The sequence below is a fragment of the Entelurus aequoreus genome, linkage group LG26 (genome assembly GCF_033978785.1).
Source record: "Entelurus aequoreus isolate RoL-2023_Sb linkage group LG26, RoL_Eaeq_v1.1, whole genome shotgun sequence".
In the NCBI taxonomy this organism is placed as follows: Eukaryota; Metazoa; Chordata; class Actinopteri; order Syngnathiformes; family Syngnathidae; genus Entelurus; species Entelurus aequoreus.
In genome coordinates, this window is record NC_084756.1 from 24785124 (window position 1) to 24811269 (window position 26146).

The following is a 26146-nucleotide window of genomic DNA, read 5'->3' on the forward strand; positions in this document are numbered from 1 at the left end:
AATATGGCTCTTCCAACATTTTGGGTTGCCGACCCCTGGACTAGAACAACCTCAGTGGCAAGCAGTCAAACAGAATGTAGCTTGTCTTACTTCCAGTCTTGTCAGTGTAGTATTTCCCAAAAGCTTCATCCCTGGGAGTGTCGGGATATAAATATTGTAAAGGGTTTTCTGGAACATTTTCATCCTCAAAGATAAGAAAATTCTGGATGATCTCATGGAAGTGAATCTGTAAGAGGTCATTTTTGGTAAAAGGCTGGATTGTCTTGACTTCAGGATCACCTAAAAAGGGATCAATAGACATACAGTAGATAATAAATGTTTCTTTTAAGTAACTATTGTCACATCCAACCTGCTCACCAGTTGTACTTTCTACCCAGGAGAAGGTGATTCCACCGATGACGCTCTCACTGAAGCGGATCAAGAAGGTGCCCCTACGTTTTTTCTTCAGGAGTAACTTTTCTTTGCCCTTGCTAACAAAGCCCATGATCAGGCTGCAGGCCAGGTGAGAGGTTGAGAAAGTGAGGGTAATGTGAAGGCGATGCACAAAGACCCCGTGCAGAGTCCTGTACATACATACCCATCCCTCCACAGGTCTTCCAGATAGCTTTTCACCATCACCACAATGCTGTCAAACCACACCCAGAACGTGTCAGGACTGTTTTCCTATTCCGGGACACGTCCAAATGGTCAACAACTTGCATCGTTGTACATATGAATGCAACATATTCAGACAGATGTCATTTGACACAGTACAGCACACCACTCACATTTCAGAAATCTTTTCCAATAATATAGAAAGTAAACTTAGATATGCTTAGGAGTAGTCAGTGTACAGCTTGTATCGCAGTATAGGTTTAGTATCCACTGACAATGAGTCGACACACAACTGTTAATGTCCAAAAAGTGTTTCCCCTACATTTGCTTACATGCGGCCCACCACAAATACATTTGAACCACCACAAATACATATCAACTAGGGATGTCCGATAATGGCTTTTTGCCGATATCCGATATTCCGATATTGTCCAACTCTTTAATTACCGATACCGATATCAACCGATATATGCAGTCGTGGAATTAACACATTATTATGCCTAATTTGGACAACCAGGTATGGTGAAGATAAGGTACTTTTTAAAAATAATAATAAAATAAGATAACTAAATTAAAAACAAAAAAGTAAAGTAAAACAATATAAAAACAGTTACATAGAAACTAGTAATGAATGAAAATGAGTAAAATTAACTGTTAAAGGTTAGTACTATTAGTGGAGCAGCAGCACGCACAATCATGTGTGCTTACGGACTGTATCCCTTGCAGACTGTATTGATATATATTGATATATAATGTAGGAAGCAGAATATTGATAACAGAAAGAAATGGGGGAGGGAGGTTTTTTGGGTTGGTGCACTAATTGTAAGTGTATCTTGTGTTTTTTATGTTGATTTAATAAAAAAATAAAAAAATAAAAATTTTTTAAAAACGATACAGATAATAAAAAAAAAACGATACCGATAATTTCCGATATTACATTTTAACGCATTTATCGGCCGATAATATCGGCAGGCCGATATTATCGGACATCCCTAATATCAACCCCAACAAAATACATTTCAACCACTACAAATACAAACCCCGTTTCCATATGAGTTGGGAAATGGTGTTAGATGTAAATATAAAGTGAATACAATGATTTGCAAATCCTTTTCAAGCCATATTCAGTTGAATATGCTACAAAGACAACATATTTCATGTTCAAACTCATACACTTTATTTTTGTTTTGCAAATAATAATCAACTTAGAATGTCATGGCTGCAACACGTGACAAAGTAGTTGGGAAAGGGCATGTTCACCACTGTGTTACATGGCCTTTCCTTTGAACAACACTCCATAAACGCTTGGGAACTGAGGAGACACATTTTTGAAGTGGAATTCTTTCCCATTCTTGCTTGATGTACAGCTTAAGTTGTTCAACAGTCCGGGGGTCTCCCTTCTCACATTGCAGGTGCCACACATTTCCAATGTCTGGACTACAGGCAGGCCAGTCTAGTACCTGCACTCTTTTACTATGAAGCCATGTTGATGTAACACGTGGCTTGGCATTGTCTTGCTGAAATAAGTAGGGGCGTCCATGGTAACGTTGCTTGGATGGCAACATATGTTGTTCCAAAAGCTGTATGTACCTTTCAGCATTAATGGTGCCTTCACAGATGTGTAAGTTACCCATGTCTTGGGCACTAATACACCCCCATACCATCACACATGCTGCCTTTTACACTTTGCACCTAGAACAATCCGGATGGTTCTTTTCCTCTTTGGTCCGGAGGACACGACGTCCACAGTTTCCAAAAACAATTTGAAAGGTGGACTCGTCAGACCACAGAACACTTTTCCACTTTGTATCAGTCCATCTTAGATGAGCTCGGGCCCAGCGAAGCCGACGGTGTTTCTGGGTGTTGTTGATAAACGGTTTTCGCCTTGCATAGGAGAGTTTTAACTTGCACTTACAGATGTAGCGACCAACTGTAGTTACTGACAGTGGGTTTCTGAAGTGTTCCTGAGCCCATGTGGTCATATCCTTTACACACTGATGTGGCTTGTTGATGCAGTACAGCCTGAGGGATGGAAGGTCACGGGCTTAGCTGCTTACGTGCAGTGATTTCTCCACATTCTCTTTGATGATATTACGGAGCGTAGATGGTGAAATCCCTCAATTCCTTGCAATAGCTGCTTGAGAAAGGTTTTTCTTAAACTGTTCAACAATTTGCTCAGGCATTTGTTGACAAAGTGGTGACCCTCGCCCCATCCTTGTTTGTGAATGACTGAGCATTTCATGGAATCTACTTTTATACCCAATCATGGCACCCACCTGTTCCCAATTAGCCTGCTCACCTGTGGGATGTTCCAAATAAGTGTTTGATGAGCATTCCTCAACTTTATCAGTATTTATTGCCACCTTTCCCAACTTCTTTGTCACGTGTTGCTGCCATCAAATTATAAAGTTAATGATTATTTTCAAAAAAAGTTTGAACATGAAATATGTTGTCTTTGTAGCATATTCAACTGAATATGGCTTGAAAAGGATTTGCAAATCATTGTATTCCGTTTATATTTACATCTAACACCATTTCCCAACTCATATGGAAACGGGGTTTGTACATTTCAACCACTACAAATACATTTGAACCATGTCTCTGTGTACAAACACTTCTTTTAGTCATTTGTTTCAATCAGTCTGTTAACAAAAAGCAGGGCCAATCATTGTTGCAGGAGACGGAGCCCAGCATGTCACATGCTGCACAAGACAGGACATACACAGTGTCCTGGTGCCTACTGCACATACACATACAGGACATACACAGTGTCCTGGTGCCTACTGCACATACACATACAGGACATGCACAGTGTCCTGGTGCCTACTGCACATACACATACAGGACATACACAGTGTCCTGGTGCCTACTGCACATACACATACAGGACATACACAGTGTCCTGGTGCCTACTGCACATACACATACAGGACATACACAGTGTCCTGGTGCCTACTGCACATACACATACAGGACATACACAGTGTCCTGGTGCCTACTGCACATACACATACAGGACATACACAGTGTCCTGGTGCCTACTGCACATACACATACAGGACATGCACAGTGTCCTGGTGCCTACTGCACATACACATACAGGACATACACAGTGTCCTGGTGCCTACTGCACATACACATACAGGACATACACAGTGTCCTGGCGCCTACTGCACATACACATACAGGACATACACAGTGTCCTGGCGCCTACTGCACATACACATACAGGACATACACAGTGTCCTGGTGCCTACTGCACATACACATACAGGACATACACAGTGTCCTGGTGCCTACTGCACATACACATACAGGACATACACAGTGTCCTGGTGCCTACTGCACATACACATACAGGACATACACAGTGTCCTGGCGCCTACTGCACATACAAGTACACTTAGGAGTAGTCAGCGTACAGCGTACAAATTAGGGGACCACGTCATCGATCCCCAGCTATTTTGACAACCGTCTCTGTGTTGCCTTGTTTAAGTGCATAATACATCTATCCGGCTATACAAGCTGTACACTGACTACTCTTAACATATCCAAGCTCACTTTAAGTATTGTATGCATACAACTGGTTGCTTGTGAAAGACTGTACTGCATATTTATTGTGTTGATTATACAAAAGTGAGAAAAAGGTTGGCAGAAAATAAAATCCTTACCTTTGAAAATTTGGACCAATCTACACTGCAGGTGTCATAATTCTCTTGCTTTCCTGGACGGAGGAGAAAAAGAGAATAAGACATTCAAAAACTAGGTTTCTAATGCCACTTAAAATAAATGTAATGTCCACATCCTACTGCAGATATTTTTTTATATATACCGTATTTTTCGGAGTATAAGTCGCACCTGCCGAAAATGCATAATAAAGAAGGAAAAAAACATATATAAGTCACACTGGAGTATAAGTCGCATATTTGGGGGAAATGTATTTGCTAAAAGCCAACAGCAAGAATAGACATTTGAAAGGCAATTTAAAATGTCTAAAGAATAGTGAACAACAGGCTGAATAAGTGTACGTTATATGAGGCATAAATAACCAACTGCTATGTTAACCTCACATATTATGGTAAGAGTCATTCAAATAACTATAACATATAGAACATGCTATACGTTTACCAAACAATCTGTCACTCCTAATCGCTAAATCCCATGAAATCTTATACGTCTAGTCTCTAGTCTATTATTTGATATTTTACGGTAATGTGTTAATAATGTCACACATAAGTCGCTCCTGAGTATAAGTCGCACCCCCAACCAAACTATGAAAAAAACTACGACCTATAGTCCAAAAAATACGGTAGTCCAAAGCTTACAGTTGTCTGTAAAGACAAAATTGTAAAGCATTTGCCGAGAATCATCTTGAAAAGTTAACATTAACTGTTACTCTCTAGCAAATTACAATTGGCTCACAAGACTGTTTAATGTGAGAATGTATCTATATTTTCATTTATCTTTTACAGCAGAAGTTGCTTTGTTGGTTACGCCAAAAAAGTGTGACACTGCCCGTAATGGCCGACTTATGATTAGCTAATAGTAAGTGTGATTCCACCACATTGATGCACGTTGAGCAAAGGTTGGAGGTCTTTTTGCACACACTGCAGAACGCATCTCTGGGTTTACCGTCAACAAGCTTTTTAACCGGCATTTACTAATTGTAGGAGACAGGTCATGAAATCTTCCTACATTTCAAAAGACATAACCACCATTTCCATCAAAGACAAAATTAAAACAAATGTAATATGATGCTTATGTTTTATTTTATTTTTTCATCCCTTGAACATGTTTCATGTTTCTTCCGTTTATTCCTTCTTTATAGTAGTTTTGTTTTATTTAAAAATTATAGAGAAAAATAAATGACATGTATGGTTCTTTTAAAAATAAAAATATATACACTAGCGTTCAAAAGTTTGGGGTCACATGTAAATGTCCTTATTTTTGAAGGAAAAGCACTGTACTTTTCAATGAAGATAACTTTAAACTAGTCTTAACTTTACAGAAATACACTCTATACATTGCTAATGTGCTAAATGACTATTCTAGCTGCAAATGTCTGCTTTTTGCTGCAATATCTACATAGGTGTATAGAGGCCCATTTCCAGCAACTATCACTCCAGTGTTCTAATGGTACAATGTGTTTGCTCATTGGCTCAGAAGGCTAATTGATGATTAGAAAACCCTTGTGCAATCATGTTCACACATCTGAAAACACTTTAGCTCGTTACAGAAGCTACAAAACTGACCTTCCTTTGAGCAGATTGACTTTCTGGAGCATCACATTTGTGGGCTCAATTAAACGCTCAAAATGGCCAGAAAAAGAGAACTTTCATCTGAAACTCCACAGTCTATTCTTCTTCTTAGAAATGAAGGCTATTCCACTAAACGTGTATGTTAGAGACATGTTCACTTGTATGTTCTGATTGTTTGAATTTTGTGTATCATATTGTTGTTGAAATAAAGTTTTAAAAAATAAGAGCTCTGATTGGTCAGCTTGTTACGACATCATTTTCGCAAAGGTCTTCTCCTACGGTTTTGAAGCAATGTGCACATTAAAAGTGACCGCAGTATTAAAATGATTAGTTCCAGCTCCAACATTAAAGTGACTTTACTACAAAACCCAAAAGCAGTGAAGTTGGCATGTTGCGTAAATGGTAAATAAAAGCAGAATACAATGATTTGCAAATCCTTTTCAACTTATATTCAATTGAATAGACTGCAAAGACAAGATATTTGATGTTCAAACTGAGAAACTTCATTTATTTTTGCAAATAATCATTAAAATTTAATGACAGCAACACATTGCAAAAAAGTTGGCACAGGGGCATGTTCACCACTGTGTTACATGGCCTTTCCTTTTAACAACACTCAGTAAAGGTTTGGGAACTAAGGAGACACATTTTTGAAGCTTCTCAGGTGAAATTCTTTCCCATTCTTGCTTGATGTACAGCTTAAGTTGTTCAACAGTCTCCCTTCTGCTATTGCAGGCTTCATAATGCACCACACATTTTCAATGTCTGGACTACAGGCAGGCCAGTCTAGTACCCGCACTCTTTTACTATGAAGCCACGTTGATGTAACACGTGGCTTGGCATTGTCTTGCTGAAATAAGCAGGGGCGTCCATGGTAACGTTGCTTGGATGGCAACATATGTTGCTCCAAAAGCTGTATGTACCTTTCAGCATTAATGGTGCCTTCACAGATGTGTAAGTTACCCATGTCTTGGGCACTAATACACCCCCATACCATCACACATGCTGCCTTTTACACTTTCACCATAGAACAGTCCGGATAGTTCTTTTCCTCTTTGGTCCGGAGGACACAAAATAAAAAACAATTTGAAATGTGGACTCGTCAGACCACAGAACACTTTTCCACTTTGCATCAGTCCATCTTAGATGAGCTCGGGCCCAGCAAAGTCGGCTGCGTTTATGGGTGTTGTTGATAAATGGCTTTGGCTTTGCATAGTAGAGTTTTAACTTGCACTTACAGATGTAGCGACCAACTGTAGTTACTGACAGTGGTTTTCTGAAGTGTTCCTGAGCCCATGTGGTGATATCATTTACACGCGGATGTCGGTTTTTGATGCAGTACCGCCTGAGGGATCAAAGGTCCGTAATAGCACCGCTTACGTGCAGTGATTTCTCCACATTCTCTGAACCTTTTGATGATATTACGGAGCGTAGATGGTGAAATCCCTAAATTCCTTGCAATAGCTGCTTGAGAAAGGTTGTTCTTAAACTGTTCAACAATTTGCTCAGGCATTTGTTGACAAAGTGGTGACCCTCGCCCCATCCTTGTTTGTGAATGACTGAGCATTTCATGGAATCTACTTTTATAGCCAATCATGGCACCCACCTGTTCCCAATTAGCCTGCACACCTGTGGGATGTTCCAAATAAGTGTTTGATGAGCATTCCTCAACTTTATCAGTATTTATTGCCACTTGTGCCAGCTTTTTTAAAACATGTTGCAGGCATCAAACGTTAACGTTCGAACGTTAAGTATCTTGTCTTTGCTGTCTATTCAATTGAATATAAGTTGAAAAGGATTTGTAAATCATTGTATTCTGTTTTTATTTACCATTTACACAACGTGCCAACTTGACTGCTTTTGGGTTTTGTACTTCAAGTAAGTCCCGCCTGTTCACACCAAAACAAAGATTGTGGATGACTGACAAGAGGCTCACTCTGTTCATGTAATTCTAGTGTCAAATAAACATGTCCAGGTGCTGAGAGCCATGCACAGAGTGAGACCTCTTGTCTCCAATTTGAAAGCCAGAGACAAAGGAAAGATACATACTGACATTGCAATTTATCGATGATGGCAGAATTATTACGTTCATTTTAATTTATTGTTCCATTAATTGATTTATTGACTATCGGCCCGGCCTACAATTGTAGGAATTTTTCTAAATGCCTCTGGACATGGAATGTAATGCCATTGAAGGCCTTATTTTTCGTTCAAATCCACATAATGACTTTTAATGACCAGTGCAAACCCTGTAAATACAAAAGCATGCAGGACTTACCAAAAAGTCTGAGAGCGATCATTTCTAGCTGATCATCATTCAGACCACGTTTGGCGGCAGAGAGAAACTGCCAACTCAGCATCTGTCCAAGCTGCGGCCAAGGGGCTGCTTGGGAGCTGGCAAAGAACATCACGTCCTGGGAAATAAACAAACAAATGCAGATCAATCCATCCATCATCAGTATTCATCTGATTCAATACTTCAACACTATTAAGCCATGAGCTCAGTGGACGCGGTGGTGACAGACTACAGAAGCAAACACGTCAATGTGGAAGACGCTAAACAGCTCGTCGGTCGTCTTTGGGGGAAATGTCATTTTTAAAAAAATATGATGGAACAGTCGACTGACATTAAGTGTGATGCACACAAAGCCATTCCATTTTAAAATGGCACATTCATTACAAAAAGGAGTGACAGGTCCACATTATAAAAGTTGACATAACGTTACAGGTAGAGATGTCCGATAATATCGGGCTACCGGCCGATAAATGCTTTAAAATGTAAAATAGGAAATTATCGGTATCGGTTTCAAAAAGTACAATTTATGACTTTTTAAAACGGCGCTGTGTACACGGACGTAGGGAGAAGTACAGAGCGCCAATAAACCTTAAAGGCACTGCCAGTCACATAATATCTACGGCTTTTCACACACACACAAGTGAATGCAAGGCATACTTGGTCAACAGCCATACAGGTCACACTGAGGGTGGCGGTATAAACAACTTTAACACTGTTACAAATATGTGCCACACTGTGAACCCACACCAAACAGGAATGACAAACACATTTCGGGAGAACATCCGCACCGTAACACAACAGAACAAATACCCAGAACCCCTTGCAGCACTAACTCTTCCGGGACGCTACAATATACACCCCCCCGCTACACCTCAACCTCCTCATGCTCTCTCAGGGAGAGCAGGTCCCAAATTCCAAGCTGCTGTTTTGAGGCATGTTAAAAACAAATAATGCACTTTGTGACTTCAATAATAAATATGGCAGTGCCATGTTGGCATTTTTTCCATAACTTGAGTTGAGTTACATTGTTTAATGCATCCAGCGGGGCATCACAACAAAATGAGGCATAATAATGTGTTCATTCAACGACTGTATACATCGGTATGGGTTGATATCGGAATCGGTAATTAAGAGTTGGACAATATCGGATATCGGCAAAAAAGCCATTATCGGACATCTCTACTTAACAGTATTTGTGATGGCTCACTTTGGGGTCCGGGCTGAGCATGTTGAACCACAGCACAGACGCCCAGGCACTATTCAGCTGACTGGAGTTGGAGATGATGACCACTGGGAGGGACGTGGCCTAGGTTAGGAACAAGTAAGATGAACTCCTTATTCCCAGGTGCAACATCTTCAATCCTAAACCAATTGAGATGGACGCATGTAAAAAAAGGATAGCTCACCTGCAAGTCGACCGACATGCCTTTCAGCTTGAAGGTGGTGTTGAAGTAGATGATGTGCAATTCTTCTGTCACGCTGAGAGAAAGCTTTAATCAGACAGATCAGCCAACTGTTGGTCACTTTGATTAGGAACAAGTGTGTCCACATGTTGTCCATGTCCACTCACATCGCCCGCTCCTCGACCACCTCCTCCTGACTTCTGCTCCTTCAAAGTCTGCAAGGTAAAATGTGTATTTGGTAAATCGCTTTACCTGTTTGACATGCTGTTAAAACACATTTGTAAGTGTGCATTCCTGTAATACAGTACAGGCCAAAATGTGGGACACGCTTTGTCAGTCAATGTGTTTTCTTTATTTTCATGACTACCGTATTTTTCGGAGTATAAGTCGCTCCGGAGTATAAGTCGCACTGGCCGAAAATGCATAATAAAGAAGGGAAAAAATATTTATAAGTCGCATTTTTGGGGGAAATGTATTTGCTAAAAGCCAACAGCAAGAATAGACATTTGAAAGGCAATTTAAAATGTCTAAAGAATAGTGAACAACAGGCTGAATAAGTGTACGTTATATGAGGCATAAATAACCAACTGCTATGTTAACCTCACATATTATGGTAAGAGTCATTCAAATAACTATAACATATAGAACATGCTATACGTTTACCAAACAATCTAATCGCTAAATCCCATGAAATCTTATACGTCTAGTCTCTTACGTCAATGACATCAATAATATTATTTCATATTTTACGCTAATGTGTTCATCATTTCACACATAAGTCGCTCCTGAGTATAAGTCGCACCCCCGGCCAAACTATGAAAAAAACTGCCACTTATAGTCGGAAAAATACGCTATTTACATTGTAGATTGTCACATCAAAGCTATGAATGAACACATGTGGAGTTATGTACTTAACAAAAAAAGGTGAAGTAACAGCAAACATGTTTTATATTCTAGTTTCTTCAAAATAGCCACCCTTTGCTCTGATTACTGCTTTGCACACTCATGGCATTCTCTCCATGAGCTGAAATGGTTTTCACTTCCCAGGTGTGCCTTATCAGGGTTGAGTAGTGGAATTTCTTGCTTTATCAATGTGGTTGGAACCATCAGTTGTGTTGTGAATGAGAAGGTGTGTCCAAACTGTTGCCCTGTACTGTATTCCATTTTCAATTTGTATTCATTATCACATTTATTATTTTATTGTGCAATGTTTCTGTTGTTGCAGGATTAAATATGCTTTTTTTGACTGTACTATTTGTATCTTATTATTCTATTCCCAACACCTGGCAATTGATACCGCATTCAATTCAGTGTGTTGCCATTAGGGCTGCATGATTAATGGAATAGACATCCAGGTTTTGATTAGTGCAGTAAACTAACAGAGTGACTCTTCTTCTCAGTCATTAATGATATTTGCCTGGGCGGAGACGAGAGCGGGGCGCCGTCGCCAACACTCACAGTACAGAGAGCCTCACGACTCGCCAATGAGAAGTGACGCAAAGTAACACACAAATTAGTAGGAAAAAAAATAAGATTTTAATGCTAAATGTGCCATTCTGTGAATATCTCAGTTTCAAATCGGATGGGCAATATGAGCCCATCGACACGGACAAATGCCGTCGTGATAACAATATACGAAAAGACAACGTCTGACCTAATTTTTCCAACTGGGAAAAAAATACACTTTAAGATGCTCAATATTTATTTAAGTTAAATTTTTGCTGACAGAAATTAGTACATTTTATTCCATACAAAGTTGTTTACCTTCCAATTACACTACAGTGATAAACCATTCTAGAATAATGATGAATAAAACTTTATATCGTCTTAAACGGTTATTTGCATTATTATATATTATGATTACATTACATTATAAACACGGTATAGTTTGTTTCTAATATTCCTTCAGTCAAAGAGCATTATGTTGGCAAAATATCTGAGTCTGTCTGCATAAAACCAAATATTTTTTAAAGTAAATGATTGCATATTGTCCTAATGTGTGGCACCTTGAGACAAGAATATGTTGATTGACAGTCTAAAAGTAAGATGACTTAGACTTAGACAAACTTTAATGATCCACAAGGGAAATTGTTCAACACAGTAGCTCAGTTACAATGATGGAAAGTGTAAGGATGGAAAGGACAATGCAGGTATTAATAGACTAATATAGCTATAAAAAAAAATCTAACATATATATGAATATATACATAATATGTGTACAGAATAATTTATATACAGATATATTATGTCTATAACATATATACAATATACTTTCACTCGTTATTTTTGCAGATTCATGCATTTTTATGTATCACATATAAGTCGCAAATCAAAAAACAACCGCAATTTTGGAGAGAAAAACCACAAATGACTTTTTTTTTCTCAAATACGTGCTGCCCTAAGAAGTACCGTAGTCTTTGCCATTGGGCTGAATATGTCAGTCGTGTCTTTTGTTGAACCTTAAAAGAGTTAATACTTAAGAATTGCACTTATTACACAACAGCTGTTTGATTGTAAAGTGTATGTAAGTAGTTTTGATTACCAAATTTTAAAATATAAACCCTCCAATGCTAATTGGAGTTTATTCAATGTAAATTGGCATCGGGCCAATTGCCCTTATTTTTGAGCGCTTTCTATCAAGCATGTTCGCTTTGTTAGCATGGAAAATTGCAACAGTAGCGCCAGGAAGTCCACTCCAAAAACGACTGAGCTTGTACAGAGTCTGCAACCAAACGCGACAACACTTGCAACAAAGGTATGGAATTATGGGACCGTTTGATTTTTAGGTGAATCGGTGCCCATCCCTGGATCACTGCAGGTTTTACACGAGGCGTCAGTTTTGAATAATATCACTCACGAGGTGCCTGAAGTCTGCCACCATGCCGCCGCTCTGACTCTCTGACATGCTCAAGGCTTTGGTCACGGTGCCTAGGACGTTGAAATGACGACATCTGCAAGCGCAAAACAATTCTAGTTTGTATACCAAGTGATGTAAAGGCAAATAATGCAACAAAAATAATGTATATTACCCTTTTATCTTCGGTGCACCGCTGATTGGAGAGGGAAACAAAAAGCTTTAGGCTTTAATACGGAAGAGTTTTTGATTGATTGAAACATTTATTAGTAGATTGCACAGTTCAGTACATATTCCCTACAATTGACCACTAAATGGTAACACCCCAATAAGTGTTTCAACTTGTTTAAGTCGGGGTCCAGCAAGCAGACATTAACAAGGTTTGCATGTCTTACATTGATGTGTGGACCTCCATGGAATTTTTCAGCTCAGGAAACTTAACTAAGAGTCTGGAAGCAGGAAGTTAGGACAGAAGACTTAAATAATTCAATAATTCATGGGAACAATATTGCTCATCATGCAGGCATGCATCTTTTGTGTGCAACAACTGACCTTGTCTTAACAGAGAATTGTACACCTGTGCGCAGAACCAGGGGGCCTTTACCCTGAGGCATGGATGGCTGGACTTCAACTACGAAGGAACTTTAGGAAACAATAACAAAAAAAATAAGCATTTTAGAAAGAAGATTGAAAACAAAAACTGCTGAGTGAGTGAGATTTGTGAGACCTTGTGAGCAACTTTCTCAGGAGTTTTTCAGCCTTGCTTTGCAGAATAGGTTTCTGCTCCTTCACAGGGTCATTTTCATAGGACACCTTTTCAATCAGCTCCTGCAGCTTAAAGAGGAACTCGCGTACCTGGAAGAGACATTCTGCCACACAAGTGAACCTGCAGAAGGACAGAGAATGTCTTCATAAGTGCTGAGACATAAAATGGCCAAGCCAACTGCTATTTGTCGTCTTGCAATATGTTATAAGAAGCGCTATCTATTGCAACGTCGCTTCTTAACACAGCCCAGACTCACCTGGTCTGCCAGAGAATAAGAAGACAAGACAGGAGGGTCAGTGATGCCAGTTTAGTGACTTTGTGGCTACAGTAAATTAAGCTCGTACTAACTAAACTACTATATATTCTATAGTACTATCATACTAAGTACTTTGCTACAAAATAATAATCACGATTATTTTTATCAATATTGAAACCATGATTATGAATCACAAGTAGGGGTGTAACGGTATGTGTATTTGTATTGAACCGTTTCGGTACGGGGGTTACGGTTCGGTTCGGAGGTGTACCGAACGAGTTTCCACACGGACATATTAAGTAGCGTAACACACGTTGTGTAAACAATGCACACCGAGGCACAACACACGGCATGCTAGCAGCTAACGGGCTAGGATAGACTGACCATACGTCCTCTTTTCACCGGACATGTCCTCTTTTGCGGAGCTGTCAGGGCGGAGTTTCTTAAATGCCTCAAATGTCCGGCATTTTGAGTTAGAGTTGCGTGTATTTTCAATGTACGTTCAGGGTTAAGAAGGGGTTAAAAACAAAACAAACAGCAGCATTGGTGAGGGAGGGGCAGAGAGAGAGTTATGATAAACGCGCATGCGTCGCCAGGCTCTGCTTTTTATCCATAGATTTATCACATTTAATTTTTGATTATCTATAGCAGGGGTGTCAAAAGTGTGCCATTTGTGGCCCACAGCTAATGTTTTAAAGTCTCATTCTAAAAATACTATTCAAATAAACAAAAACATAACAAAAGTGAAATAAAAAAGCTTAAAGGTTAAATGTCATTTAGAAAAAGTTGCAATGTTGACTAATAAAACAAAGCTGTTTTATTTTCTTTCAAACTGTCATTGCTCAAAACATAATATTGAATCAAAATCAATGTTATTATGAATTATTGACCTATCCAAGGTTCCCATTACTTCACATCAAATATTACACTAAGAAAAATATTTTTGGTGGAAGATTTTGCAAATTTGGTAAATAAATAACCCCAAAATGTATATTTTGTTGTTTTCTTACTGTACCGAAAATGAACCGAACCGTGACCTCTAAACCGAGGTACGTACCGAACCGACATTTTTGTGTACCGTTACACCCCTAGTATCTATTGATAACTTTTTTTAAATCTATTAAATCTATTTGTTTTTTTCCATCAGTTTTTAAAAATAAATTTTTCCAGGTCATATGCTGACTTAAGTCATTTATCAGCAGCCAAGAAGAAACGTGTCAATATAATTTTATACCATTTAATGTGAGAATCAGTGTGAATCGAGAATATATTCTGAATTGAATCGTCAATAAAAGAATCGGAATCGAATCATGAGTTGTTTTGAGATTAACATCCCTAATGAATATATTGCAGTCCTTGTAATGTCTGCTATGAAATGTACAGTGTGAACACATCAACAGATATGGTACATGACATGAAATAAATATGACAATACAAAATATTCGCAAGGTTCATATGAACTGAGTTTTTCAGATTGAAAAGGTCTTTAAAACGTAAACGTATAGCGTACGTGTGTGTCTCCGTGTGTAGTGTGTTATGTGGAGATGAAGATACCATTTCTCAAGTTGGTCCAGGCAAACACTGTCTGGAGCTCCTATGCAGGCTTTCTGCTGCCTCCTCTGCCATTGCACCATCTCCTTGTTCACCAAGGCGGCGATCAGGTCCCCTGCTATCTTCAGGGTCTTATTAAGGCCGCACAGCGTGTCCTAGATACAAAATATAATAAGTAAGAAAGCAATAAAATGACTAGGCTGGGCTGAACAGTGGAACCTCAAGAAGTTAAACACAATCGGTTTTGCAATGCTGCTTGATAGTTAAAAAAAACAACATTTTCCCTGGGACTTCATTTGTTTCAGGCTCAAACTGTAGCCATCATGAAATGCTGTTTTATACGTACTGCTGGAATTATTAAGTGTATTTATGTTCAAATCTGATTGATCAAATATAATTTTATGTACACACACACACATATATAATATATATGTACACATTTATGATATATATAATATATATACTGTATATACAATTTATATGTATACATGCATATACATATATACATATATATACATACATACATATATATATACAGTATATCTATCCATTTTCTACCGCTTGTCCCGTTCGGGGTTGCGGGGGGTGCTGGAGCCTATCTCAGCTGCATTCGGGCGGAAGGCGGAGTACACCCTGGACAAGTCGCCACCTCATCGTAGGGCCAACACAGTACATAACTACCGGTACAAACATATATATACACACATATATATATACAGTCGTGGTCAAAAGTGTACATACGCTTGTAAAGAACATCATGTCATGGCTGTCTTGAGTTTCCAATCATTTCTACAACTTTTTGTGATGTAGTGATTGGAGCACATACTTGTTGTTCACAGAAAACATTCATGAGGTTTGGTTCTTTTATGAATTTATTATGTGTCTACTGAAAATGTGAGCAAATGTGCTGGGTCAAAAGTATACATACAGCAATGTTAATATTTGCTTACATGTCCCTTGGCAAGTTGACCTGCAATAAGGCACTTTTGGTAGCCATCCACAAGCTTCTGCTTGAATGTTTGACCACTCCTCTTGACAAAATTGGTGCATTTCAGCTAAATGTGTTGGTTTTAAACACACTTAAAAATTCCAAAAAAGCCAAATACCAGGCCTGGGCAATTATTTTGCCTTGGGGGGCCAAATTTATTTGTCTGGGGGCCGGTATATCTATTTTTAGGAACACTAATACAAAACCTCACAATAATGTCTGATTAAAAGCTAAAAAGGTTATGACCGACCGCCTTAAAAAACGCAATGGAATGAATTTTACTGAATGAGACACCCGGAATGTACATGAAAATAAAGAATGTGGGATTTACAATATTAACTATGAACGATAAAACACTGAATATTGACAACATATGAACGTCACACACCCTCTCCATCCACATATTTTACAATCAAGCGAAACACAACAAAAATGCAACCAACACAGCGAAATATGAACGGGAAGGGTAAACTAAAACACCTACAATCTGATATACCGTATTTTTCGGACTATAAGTCGCAGTTTCTTTTCATAGTTTGGCCGGGGGTGCGACTTATACTCAGGAGCGACTTATGTGTGGAATGATGAACACATTAGCGTCAAATATCCAATAATATTATTGATGTCATTGACGTAAGAGACTAGACGTATAAGATTTCATGGGATTTAGCGATTAGGAGTGACAGTAAACGTATAGCATGTTCTATATGTTATAGTTATTTGAATGACTCTTACCATAATATGTTACGTTAACATACCAGTTGGTTATTTATGCCTCATATAACGTACACTTATTCAGCCTGTTGTTCACTATTCTTTAGACATTTTAAATTGCCTTTCAAATGTCTATTCTTGCTGTTGGCTTTTAGCAAATACATTTCCCCAAAAAATGCGACTTATACTCCAGTGCGACTTATATATGTTTTTTTCCTTCTTTATTATGCATTTTCGGCCGGTGCGACTTATACTCCGGAGCGACTTACACTCCGAAAAATACGGTATTTGATATATCACTAAGCTTTAGAACTTTGTTGTAAAAATCTCCTTCCGCGTCTGTCCCTGACACCCGCATTTCAGGCTGGCCGCTGTGGAAACACTCTGTGGAAACACTCTGTGGAAACACTCTGTGGAAACGCTCCCCACCCACACTGCTTGGTGCCTCGTCTGAGCTGCTGTGATTTAGATGACCATAGTAACTCATTAGAGGACCATAGTAACTAATTAGATGACCATAGTAACTCATTAGAGGACCATAGTAACTAATTAGATGACCATAGTAACTAGCATATCATGCAAAAGCGCAGATTCCAATCATTGAAATACTTTGTTTAGTTCAAGATTAACGCTAATTTGAAAACATCACTGCACATCATACTGGCAGCTACACTTTCCATCTTAAATATATTTAAAAAATTATTTGGGAATGTCCGGCGGGCCAGATTGAAAAGCTTAACGGGGCCCCGGGGCCTTAACTTGCCCAGGTCTGCTCGAGACTGTACATTTGGATGGTGTTCAGCTTGGAAAGTTCCACTGTGCTGTTAATCAGAGCTCTTACTGCTGACCTTTCGGGATTCGTTGAGTTTGTTGATTAGCAATTGAATTTTGCCTTGCTCCGTGTTGTCTGCCGTGGCTGCTTTTCCTCGCAAAACACAGAGACAAAACAAAATTACGAACACAACATCCTCAAATAAAAGGACCAGACTTTTCTCTGTGCTTACCCTCCATCTGGTATATTTCACATTTAAAATGAAACTCGTCCTGCTGCTCCTCCAGACACACCATTTTATGTTCCATACACTGCAGTCCAAAAAAAAAGGGGGGGGGGGATAACACCGACCAGTCTGGAACATTTTTCATTAAGATGCTGATATAAAGCAACAACATCTGCACCTGCACTTCATTTTTAAGGCTGGCCATTCTACGGTCAAGGTCTCGCTGGGTGTTGGTCTCAATGCCTTCTTGTTCTACTTGCAAAGACTGCACCTGATAAGACACAGAGGAGGACATTAAGATGGCGAGAAAGTGTAAAAAATGTGTTTAGCTTGGGTCATGAAATGATGATAATGGTGTGCCAGGGCATACATGCATTATTTATTTAACGCTTAACTCTCTAGAGTCTACATCAGGCGGTACTGCATCAAAAAGCGACATCAGTGTGTAAAGGATATCACCACATGTGCTCAGGAACACTTCAGAAAACCACTGTCAGTAACTACAGTTGGTTGCTACATCTGTAAGTGCAAGTTAAAACTTTACTATGCAAAGCCAAAGCCATTTATCAACAACACCCAGGAACGCCGTCGGCTTCGCTGGGCCTGAGCTCATCTAAGATGGACTGATGCAAAGTGGGAAAGTGTTCTGTGGTCTGACGAGTCCACATTTCAAATTGTTTTTGGGAACTGTGGACGTCGTGTCCTCCGGACCAAAGAGGAAAAGAACCATCCGGACTGTTACAGGGTGAAAGTGTAAAAGGCAGCATGTGTGATGGTATGGGGGTGTATTAGTGGCCAAGACATGGGTAACTTACACATCTGTGAAGGCACCATTAATGCTGAAAGGTACATACAGCTTTTGAAGCAACATATGGACGCCCCTGCTTATTTCAGCAAGACAATGCCAAGCCGAATGATGATAAGATGAAATACATTTTGTCCATGTACACATGGCTATTGTGTCTGTTTTTCGCCAGAACCTGTTCTTCATATTGTACCTTATTTGGTGTCAAAAAAGAAAAACGTTGCTCCCACCTGCATATGCAGATCCGCAGTCTGCAAGATATATTTCTCCTCTTTCAGAAACCACCAGACGTTTTTGGCCAATTCACAAGGATTTTCCTGGTACTTCTGTCACAAAAGATAACAGAGAATGTCGCGGTCGGACTCATTTGAGGCAAAATGATGACCTGCCCAATCCGACGCCTGTTGGGGTCAGTAATAGACTGAACTCATTCTTCCAAACCTGAAAGTTCTGTTTGTAGCGTCGAATGTTGTGCTGCTTCAAGAAAGACTTCTCTTGTACAAAGCGACTGTACCGGGTGTCCAGATTCTCTAGCAGGCCTTGGAACAAAACCATGGCCAAGTTGTAGTCGCTTGCTGCTCGCTCCCTAAGCGGGACAACAAAACACACACAGAGTGAGCGCCAAAGTGCTTTGAATACATAAAGAGAGTGCGTGGATGAACGGCTATGGTAAAGATCACACATGGGGACCCCAGACTTATTGAATCGGGGGGCCTCATTGGGTTAAAATGTATTTGTGAACATATATACATACAAACATACATATATACCGTATATATTAGGGCTGTCAAACTATCAAAATATTTCATCGCAATAATCGCATTTTGTTCATATTTAATTATTCCCAAAATGATCAGATAGATAGATATTTCATTCATTCATTTTGTATTTATCTCCTTCATTGATGTGCATTTTAGATCAATAGACAATTAAACTTTAGCAACTAAACACATACAGTCGCCATCAAAAGTGTACATACACGTGTAAAGAACATCATGTCATGGCTGTCTTCAGTTTACAATAACTTCTACAACTCTTAATTTTTTGTGATGTAGTGATTGGAGCACATACTTGTTGTTGTTGTGATGTAGTGATTGGAGCACATACTTGTTGTTGTTGTGATGTAGTGATTGGAGCACATACTTGTTGTTGTTGTGATGTAGTGATTGGAGCACATACTTGTTGTTGTGATGTAGTGATTGGAGCACATACTTGTTGTTGTTGTGATGTAGTGATTGGAGCACATACTTGTTGTTGTTGTGATGTAGTGATTGGAGCACATACTTGTTGTTGTTGTGATGTAGTGATTGGAGCACATACTTGTTGTTGTTGTGATGTAGTGATTGGAGCACATACTTGTTGTTGTTGTGATGTAGTGATTGGAGCACATACTTGTTGTTGTTGTGATGTAGTGATTGGAGCACATACTTGTTGTTGTTGTGATGTAGTGATTGGAGCACATACTTGTTGTTGTTGTGATGTAGTGATTGGAGCACATACTTGTTGTTGTTGTGATGTAGTGATTGGAGCACATACTTGTTGTTGTTGTGATGTAGTGATTGGAGCACATACTTGTTGTTGTTGTGATGTAGTGATTGGAGCACATACTTGTTGTTGTTGTGATGTAGTGATTGGAGCACATACTTGTTGTTGTTGTGATGTAGTGATTGGAGCACATACTTGTTGTTGTTGTGATGTAGTGATTGAAGCACATACTTGTTGTTGTGATGTAGTGATTGGAGCACATACTTGTTGTTGTTGTGATGTAGTGATTGGAGCACATACTTGTTGTTGTTTGTGATGTAGTGATTGGAGCACATACTTGTTGCTCACTAAAAACATTCATGAAGTTTGCTTCTTTTATGAATTTATTATGTGTCTACTGAAAATGTGAGGGTCAAAAGTATACATACAGCAATGTTAATATTTGCTTCCTTGGCAAGTTGACCTGCAATAAGGCGCTTTTGGTAGCCATCCACAAGCTTCTGCTTGACCACTTGACCACTCCTCTTGACAAAATTGGTGCAGTTCACAGAAATTTGTTAGTTTTCTGACATGGACTTGTTTCTTCAGCATTGTCCACACGTTTAAGTCAGGACTTTGGGAAGGCCATTCTAAAACCTTCATTCTAGCCTGATTTAGCCATTCCTTTACCACTTTTGATGTGTATTTTGGGTCATTGTCCTGTTGGAACACCCAACAAGACCCAACCTCCGGGCTGATGAATTTAGGTAGTCCTGATGAATTTGGAGGTAATCCTCCTTTTTCATTGTCCCATTTACTCTCTGTAAAGCAGCAGTTCCATTGGCAGCAAAACAGGCCCAGAGCATAATACTACCACCACCATGCTTGACGGTAGGCATGGTGTTCCTGGGATTAAAGGCCTTCACCTTTTCTCCTCCAAACATATTGCTGGGTATTGTGGCCAAACAGCTCCATTTTTGTTTCATCTGACCACAGAACTTTCCTCCAGAAGGTCTTATCTTTGTCCAATGCGGTTCAGAAAATATAAATAACAACAAATAAAGTATATATACTATTAACCGCAACAGGTAATTGTAAAAAAAAAAAAAACACAACAACATTATGAGTTGTACAATTTCAGATTGTGCTTGTTCTATTTTTAAACAAAGAAAACAATCTGAAGTTGTCTTTATTTTGAAGTTATCGTGCCGTGATTTTACCAGTCCCGCCCACTTGGGAGTACATTTTTCTCCATGCGGCCCCCGAATTCAAATGTATGTGGTATGTAATGATGTAAAGCCTTGTCCAGCTTTTTACCAACGTACACAATTGATGTTTAAATAACTAGCTGCCAACAAACAGCGCCTTCAAATATCGGTTATCGGCCTCCTTGACTACTAATAATCAATATCTGCTGATCTTTAGAATGGATGCTGGGGTTTTTTTGTCTTACCATTCCTGTGATTCAATCCAGGCAGACAGGTACTGTCGGACATCCATGGGCAGCCCTTCCCTGTCGTAGAGGTCTTGTAACTGCTGAGTGAAAGCCTGAGGCATCTGCAGGAGCTTCTCCCACTGAGACATCCTGAGGTCAGAGGTCACACAAATATTACAAACACTCCCGCACCCCCCTGCCACCCCTAAAGGGACAAGCGGTAGAAAAATGGACGGATTAATGAATGGATGGACAACGTTACACAAACTGATTCCCGAGCGCAGCCACCGCTGCCGCTCACTGCTCCCCTCACCTCCCAGGGGGTGCAACAAGGGGATGGGTCAAATGCAGAGGGTAATTTCACCACACCTAGTGTGTGTGTGACTATCAGTGGTAGTAGGGCTGGGCGATATTTGGAATATACTCGATATATCGCGTCCCTAAAGGGACATGGGAGAAAAAAATGTTTGTAGTATTATTTTTTTACATGCATCTCGTTTTATAACCCTAAGTTATAAAATTCAATTTTTTTATAAATGTATAAAAAAAATAAAATGAAAAAAAATTATACATTTTTTTTTCTTTTTCTTTTTTTTAGACATGTATCTTGTGCACACGAGATAGTTTCTCGTGTGCACTTTATAAAGTTATTTAAAAAAAAATGTATAAATGTATAAAAAAAAAAAAAATTATACTTTTTTTTGTATTATTTTTTTTTTAGACATGTATCTCGTGCGCTGTTGTTTTGTTGGTATTTTCCTGTTGCAGTTTCATGTCTTCCTTTGAGCGATATTTCCCGCATCTACTTTGTTTTAGCAATCTAGAATATTTCAGTTGTTTTTATCCTTCTTAGTGGGGACATTGTTGATTGTCATGTCATGTTGGGATGTACATTGTGGTCGGCGTCTTTGCTCCACAGTAAGTCTTTGCTGTCGTCCAGCATTCTGTTTTTGTTTACTTTGTAGCCAGTTCAGTTTTAGTTTGGTTCCCTAAGCTTCAATGCCTTTTCTTAGGGGCAATCACCTTTTGTTTATTTTCGGTTTTAACATTAGACACCTTTTCACCTGCACGCTGCCTCCCGCCGTCATCAGCATGTTGTGATCACGACAAACCATGTTCCGACATCTACAAAGCAATTAGCTACCGGCTGCCACTTACTGAAATGGAAGAGTATAACATTGTTACGATGCCGAGCTCTAGACAGCACCGACACTCCACAGCGGCACATTATTTTTAGATTAGAATTACTTGTTTGCAAAAAATATTTTTTACTCCAAATAGGTGAAATGACAATCTCTCACGCGGCACAGTTGTTCAAAAACACTGTTCTAGAGGAGGCTGCAACTCCCCAATGGATTTTTACTCTTCTTGGTCCTTTGTTAGTTAGGTCGAAGTGTGATGACTTCTCTGCCATTGCTGGAGTTTTGGTTGCAGACATTACTACTTGTGGTTACCGTGGTTACCCTGCCGAGCTCTACACAGCACAGACACTAAGCAACGGCACATTATTTGCAGATTATAATTATTGATTTAAAAAAACATATTTTTGGGACCAATTAGGTGAAGTTGCATAATTTCCCAGGGCACAGTGGTTGAAAAACACTGCGCTAGAGCAGTGGTTCTCAAATGGGGGTACGCGTACCCCTGGGGGTACTTGAAGGTATGGCAAGGGGTACGTGAGATTTTTTTTTTTAAATGTCTGTCAAAAAGAACAGTGAAAAGAAATGCAACAATGCAATATTCAGTGTTGACAGCTAGATTTGTTGAGGACATGTTCCATAAATAATGTTAATGATTTCTTTTTTTGTGAAGAAATGTTTAGAATTAAGTTCATGAATCCAGATGGATCTCTATTATGTGGGCTCTGTACCGAGGATGTCGTTGTGGCTTGTACAGCCCTTTGAGACACTTGTGATTTAGGGCTATATAAATAAACATTGATTGATTGATTGATATTACAATCCCCAAAGCAGGCACTTTAAGTTGATGATTACTTCTATGTGTAGAAATATTTATTTATAATTGAATCACTTGTTTATTTTTCAACAAGTTTTTAGTTATTTGTATAACTTTTTTTCCAAATAGTTCAAGAGAGACCACAACAAATGAGCAATATTTTGCACTGATATAAAATTTAATAAATCAGAAACTGATGACATAGTGCTGTATTTTACCTTTTTATGTCTTTTTTTTCAACCAAAAATGCTTTGCTCTGATTAGGGGGTACCTGAATTCAAAAAATGTTCACAGGGGGTACATGACTGAAAAAAAGGTTGAGAACCACTGCGCTAGAGAATGAAAAGTGCTTGACACTCCGCATGTCAACATCTCCGGCTTGGTGCCACACCGACAAAATGTCCAAGCCACCATTTCCAGATCAACACCGTATGAAACAAATAGATAACAACAGAAGGAGATAATGTCTGCAGGAACCTACCACATAGCGAAGGACGTACACTGTTTGCTTTCCTATTATGCAGCCATTTTTATTTGACACTTATTGAAATATCTTGTGTGACATCATGCACAAAAGTGCACTTTATTTGTTTTTAACTATTGTAGTGGCGTTCAGTACCAAAAGTGCACCTTAATTTAGTGTTGTTTTGATATGTCATCTTAGTGACATCATGCACAAAAGTGCACTAATAGCTTGTTTTAAAATGTCTCTGACAATCTTGCACTTTCTGTTTTGGAATTGACATGAATGTTTGTGCCACTGACTGTTTAATAAATACACTTTTAGTTGTGGTTTCCCTCTCTGCATGAAAGTTTAAAAGTAGCATATATTAATGCAGTATGAAGGAGAATGTTTGAATATAGACACATAGAATCATCATACTGCTGTGATTATATGCATCAAGTGTTCATTCAAGGCTAAGGCAAAATATGGAGATATATATCGTGTATCGTGACATGGCCTAAAAATATCGAGAAATAAAAGGCCATATCGCCCAGCCCTAAGTGGTACTTTAACTTGTTTAACTTAACTTTAGCCAACAAGAGTGCGTTTGACCCAACATTTTACACGGAAACGCCACAAAATGAATGCAGAGCTTGGTATTATCTTACCGAGATATGTGTCCATTATTACGTAAAGTGGGTCATACTGTACCTTCCGTCATAAGGTGCCACCCGTCGGTTGTCGACACGAAGAATATATGTAATAGTTAATTAGCGCTTGTTTCTCTCGCCCTTGTAGTAACTAAATGTCTGCTGACTCCTCCAGACTGACATTATTTCCTTGAGTCTCGTTTACGGTGAAAGTATCACGCCCACTCCATGTTTACAAACTCCGGGAGCCATTTTGGCTCTGACCTAATACGCAAAAGCTATTCGAGGACCCGGAATGGATGATCCGGCCGTGCAGTTTCCTGCAGAAACTGCTGATTGGTGAATCGGCTATCAAGGCAGCGGCAGCCATTGGTCGAGAGACGCGTCAATCAACAGTGAGGATAGGGAAATCGAAACTTAGAGGTCTTGAATTTTTCCAAGTAAATGCACCAAAAAGCTGTGGAAACTATGATGCTGTGTTCCAAATGTGGATTATTTATGGCTTTACACATATTTATTTTGCATTCTATTTTAGTTACTTTATTGAGTTTACACTTACAACACCCTCTGCGCTGTTTTGTACTGTTTCTGTACATGTTTTTATTATTATTATTATTATTATTTATTGATTGTATGTAAATGTTGCATATTATAAATAAGGGTTTATAAAATTAAAAAATAAATTTAAAAAATACCAAGTAAATGGATGTTGGAAAAAGATGACGTAAAATGTAGTATTAATTCGGCAAATAAAAGTGCGCCACACGTCGTTCTTGTTCAAATACTTGTCAACTTACTCAGTGAATACAAATAATTTCACGTTTTATTTTTATTTCGCATGCAATTTCTTTCAACATAATCATTATGTTCAAACAAGAACATATACGTTTTGACACAAGCAGATAATAAAAAATTTTTTGAAGGGGTGGCAGTAGGAGAAAATAGACCATTTAAGTCGTTTATCCAACATTGGCAGTTCCCATGTTAACCGCTAGATGTCCCTGTTAGCACGAGAACCAACACGACCTGGAAGTACAGTCAAGTGACAAAGCACATTATAATTTTCAACTTTTTCCTCATGATTTATAGCCTTTTTACTCTTTGCATTTACTGATCTATACTGTGCAGGAGCGCCCATCCTAGGATTGTAGATTGATTTACATTTGATTATGAATAAAATACTGTCAAGGTGATATGGGTTTACTGGACCGTGAAGAAAGACAGACAGATAGATGTATATACACATATACTTATATATATATATATATATATATATATATATATATATATATATATATATATATATATATATATATATATATATATATATATATATATATATATATATATATATATATATATATATATACACTTATATATATATATATATATACACTTATATATATATATATATACTTATATATATATATATACTTATATATATATATATATATATATATACTTATATATATATATATATATATATATATATATATATATATATATATATATATATATATATATATATATATATATATATATATATATACTTATATATATTGAAAGATATATATATATATTCATATATCCATATTTTGTGTTACTTATTAATTTTCATAGTCATATTACATATAGCTAATGTTCCATATTGTACTCTTTGCTTTTCTTTTCATCCCATGACAAAGTGCTCGCACTTGGGCCGGCCTTGAAGTA

At 38.4% G+C, this 26146-nt stretch overlaps 1 protein-coding gene across 4 annotated transcripts in view; it reads right to left on the minus strand.

The window, feature by feature from the left end:
* stat2 (signal transducer and activator of transcription 2) overlaps positions 1-24672 on the minus strand; it is a 33274-nt gene extending 8602 nt beyond the window's left edge. Inside the window, exons 1-21 of one of the 4 annotated variants that reach the window (XM_062037885.1) lie at positions 24495-24672; positions 21401-21532; positions 18925-19069; positions 18714-18809; positions 17857-17949; positions 17685-17763; positions 17529-17605; positions 14982-15133; positions 13133-13291; positions 12958-13047; positions 12801-12854; positions 12581-12601; positions 12409-12502; positions 9719-9766; positions 9555-9638; positions 9356-9454; positions 8131-8266; positions 4266-4318; positions 578-663; positions 358-470; positions 91-279 (exon numbers count right to left, since the gene is read on the minus strand). In XM_062037885.1, coding sequence (XP_061893869.1) covers positions 91-279; positions 358-470; positions 578-663; positions 4266-4318; positions 8131-8266; positions 9356-9454; positions 9555-9638; positions 9719-9766; positions 12409-12502; positions 12581-12601; positions 12801-12854; positions 12958-13047; positions 13133-13291; positions 14982-15133; positions 17529-17605; positions 17685-17763; positions 17857-17949; positions 18714-18809; positions 18925-19069; positions 21401-21531 — 1999 coding nt within the window. In that variant the 5' untranslated portion in view covers position 21532; positions 24495-24672. Of the gene's footprint in view, positions 1-90; positions 280-357; positions 492-577; positions 664-4265; positions 4319-8130; positions 8267-9355; positions 9455-9554; positions 9639-9718; positions 9767-12408; positions 12503-12580; positions 12602-12800; positions 12855-12957; positions 13048-13132; positions 13292-14981; positions 15134-17528; positions 17606-17684; positions 17764-17856; positions 17950-18713; positions 18810-18924; positions 19070-21400; positions 21533-24494 lie in introns of all 4 variants that reach the window. The other 3 variants (XM_062037884.1, XM_062037883.1, XM_062037882.1) reach the window with 3 other exon arrangements.
* Positions 24673-26146: the final 1474 nt, after the last annotated feature.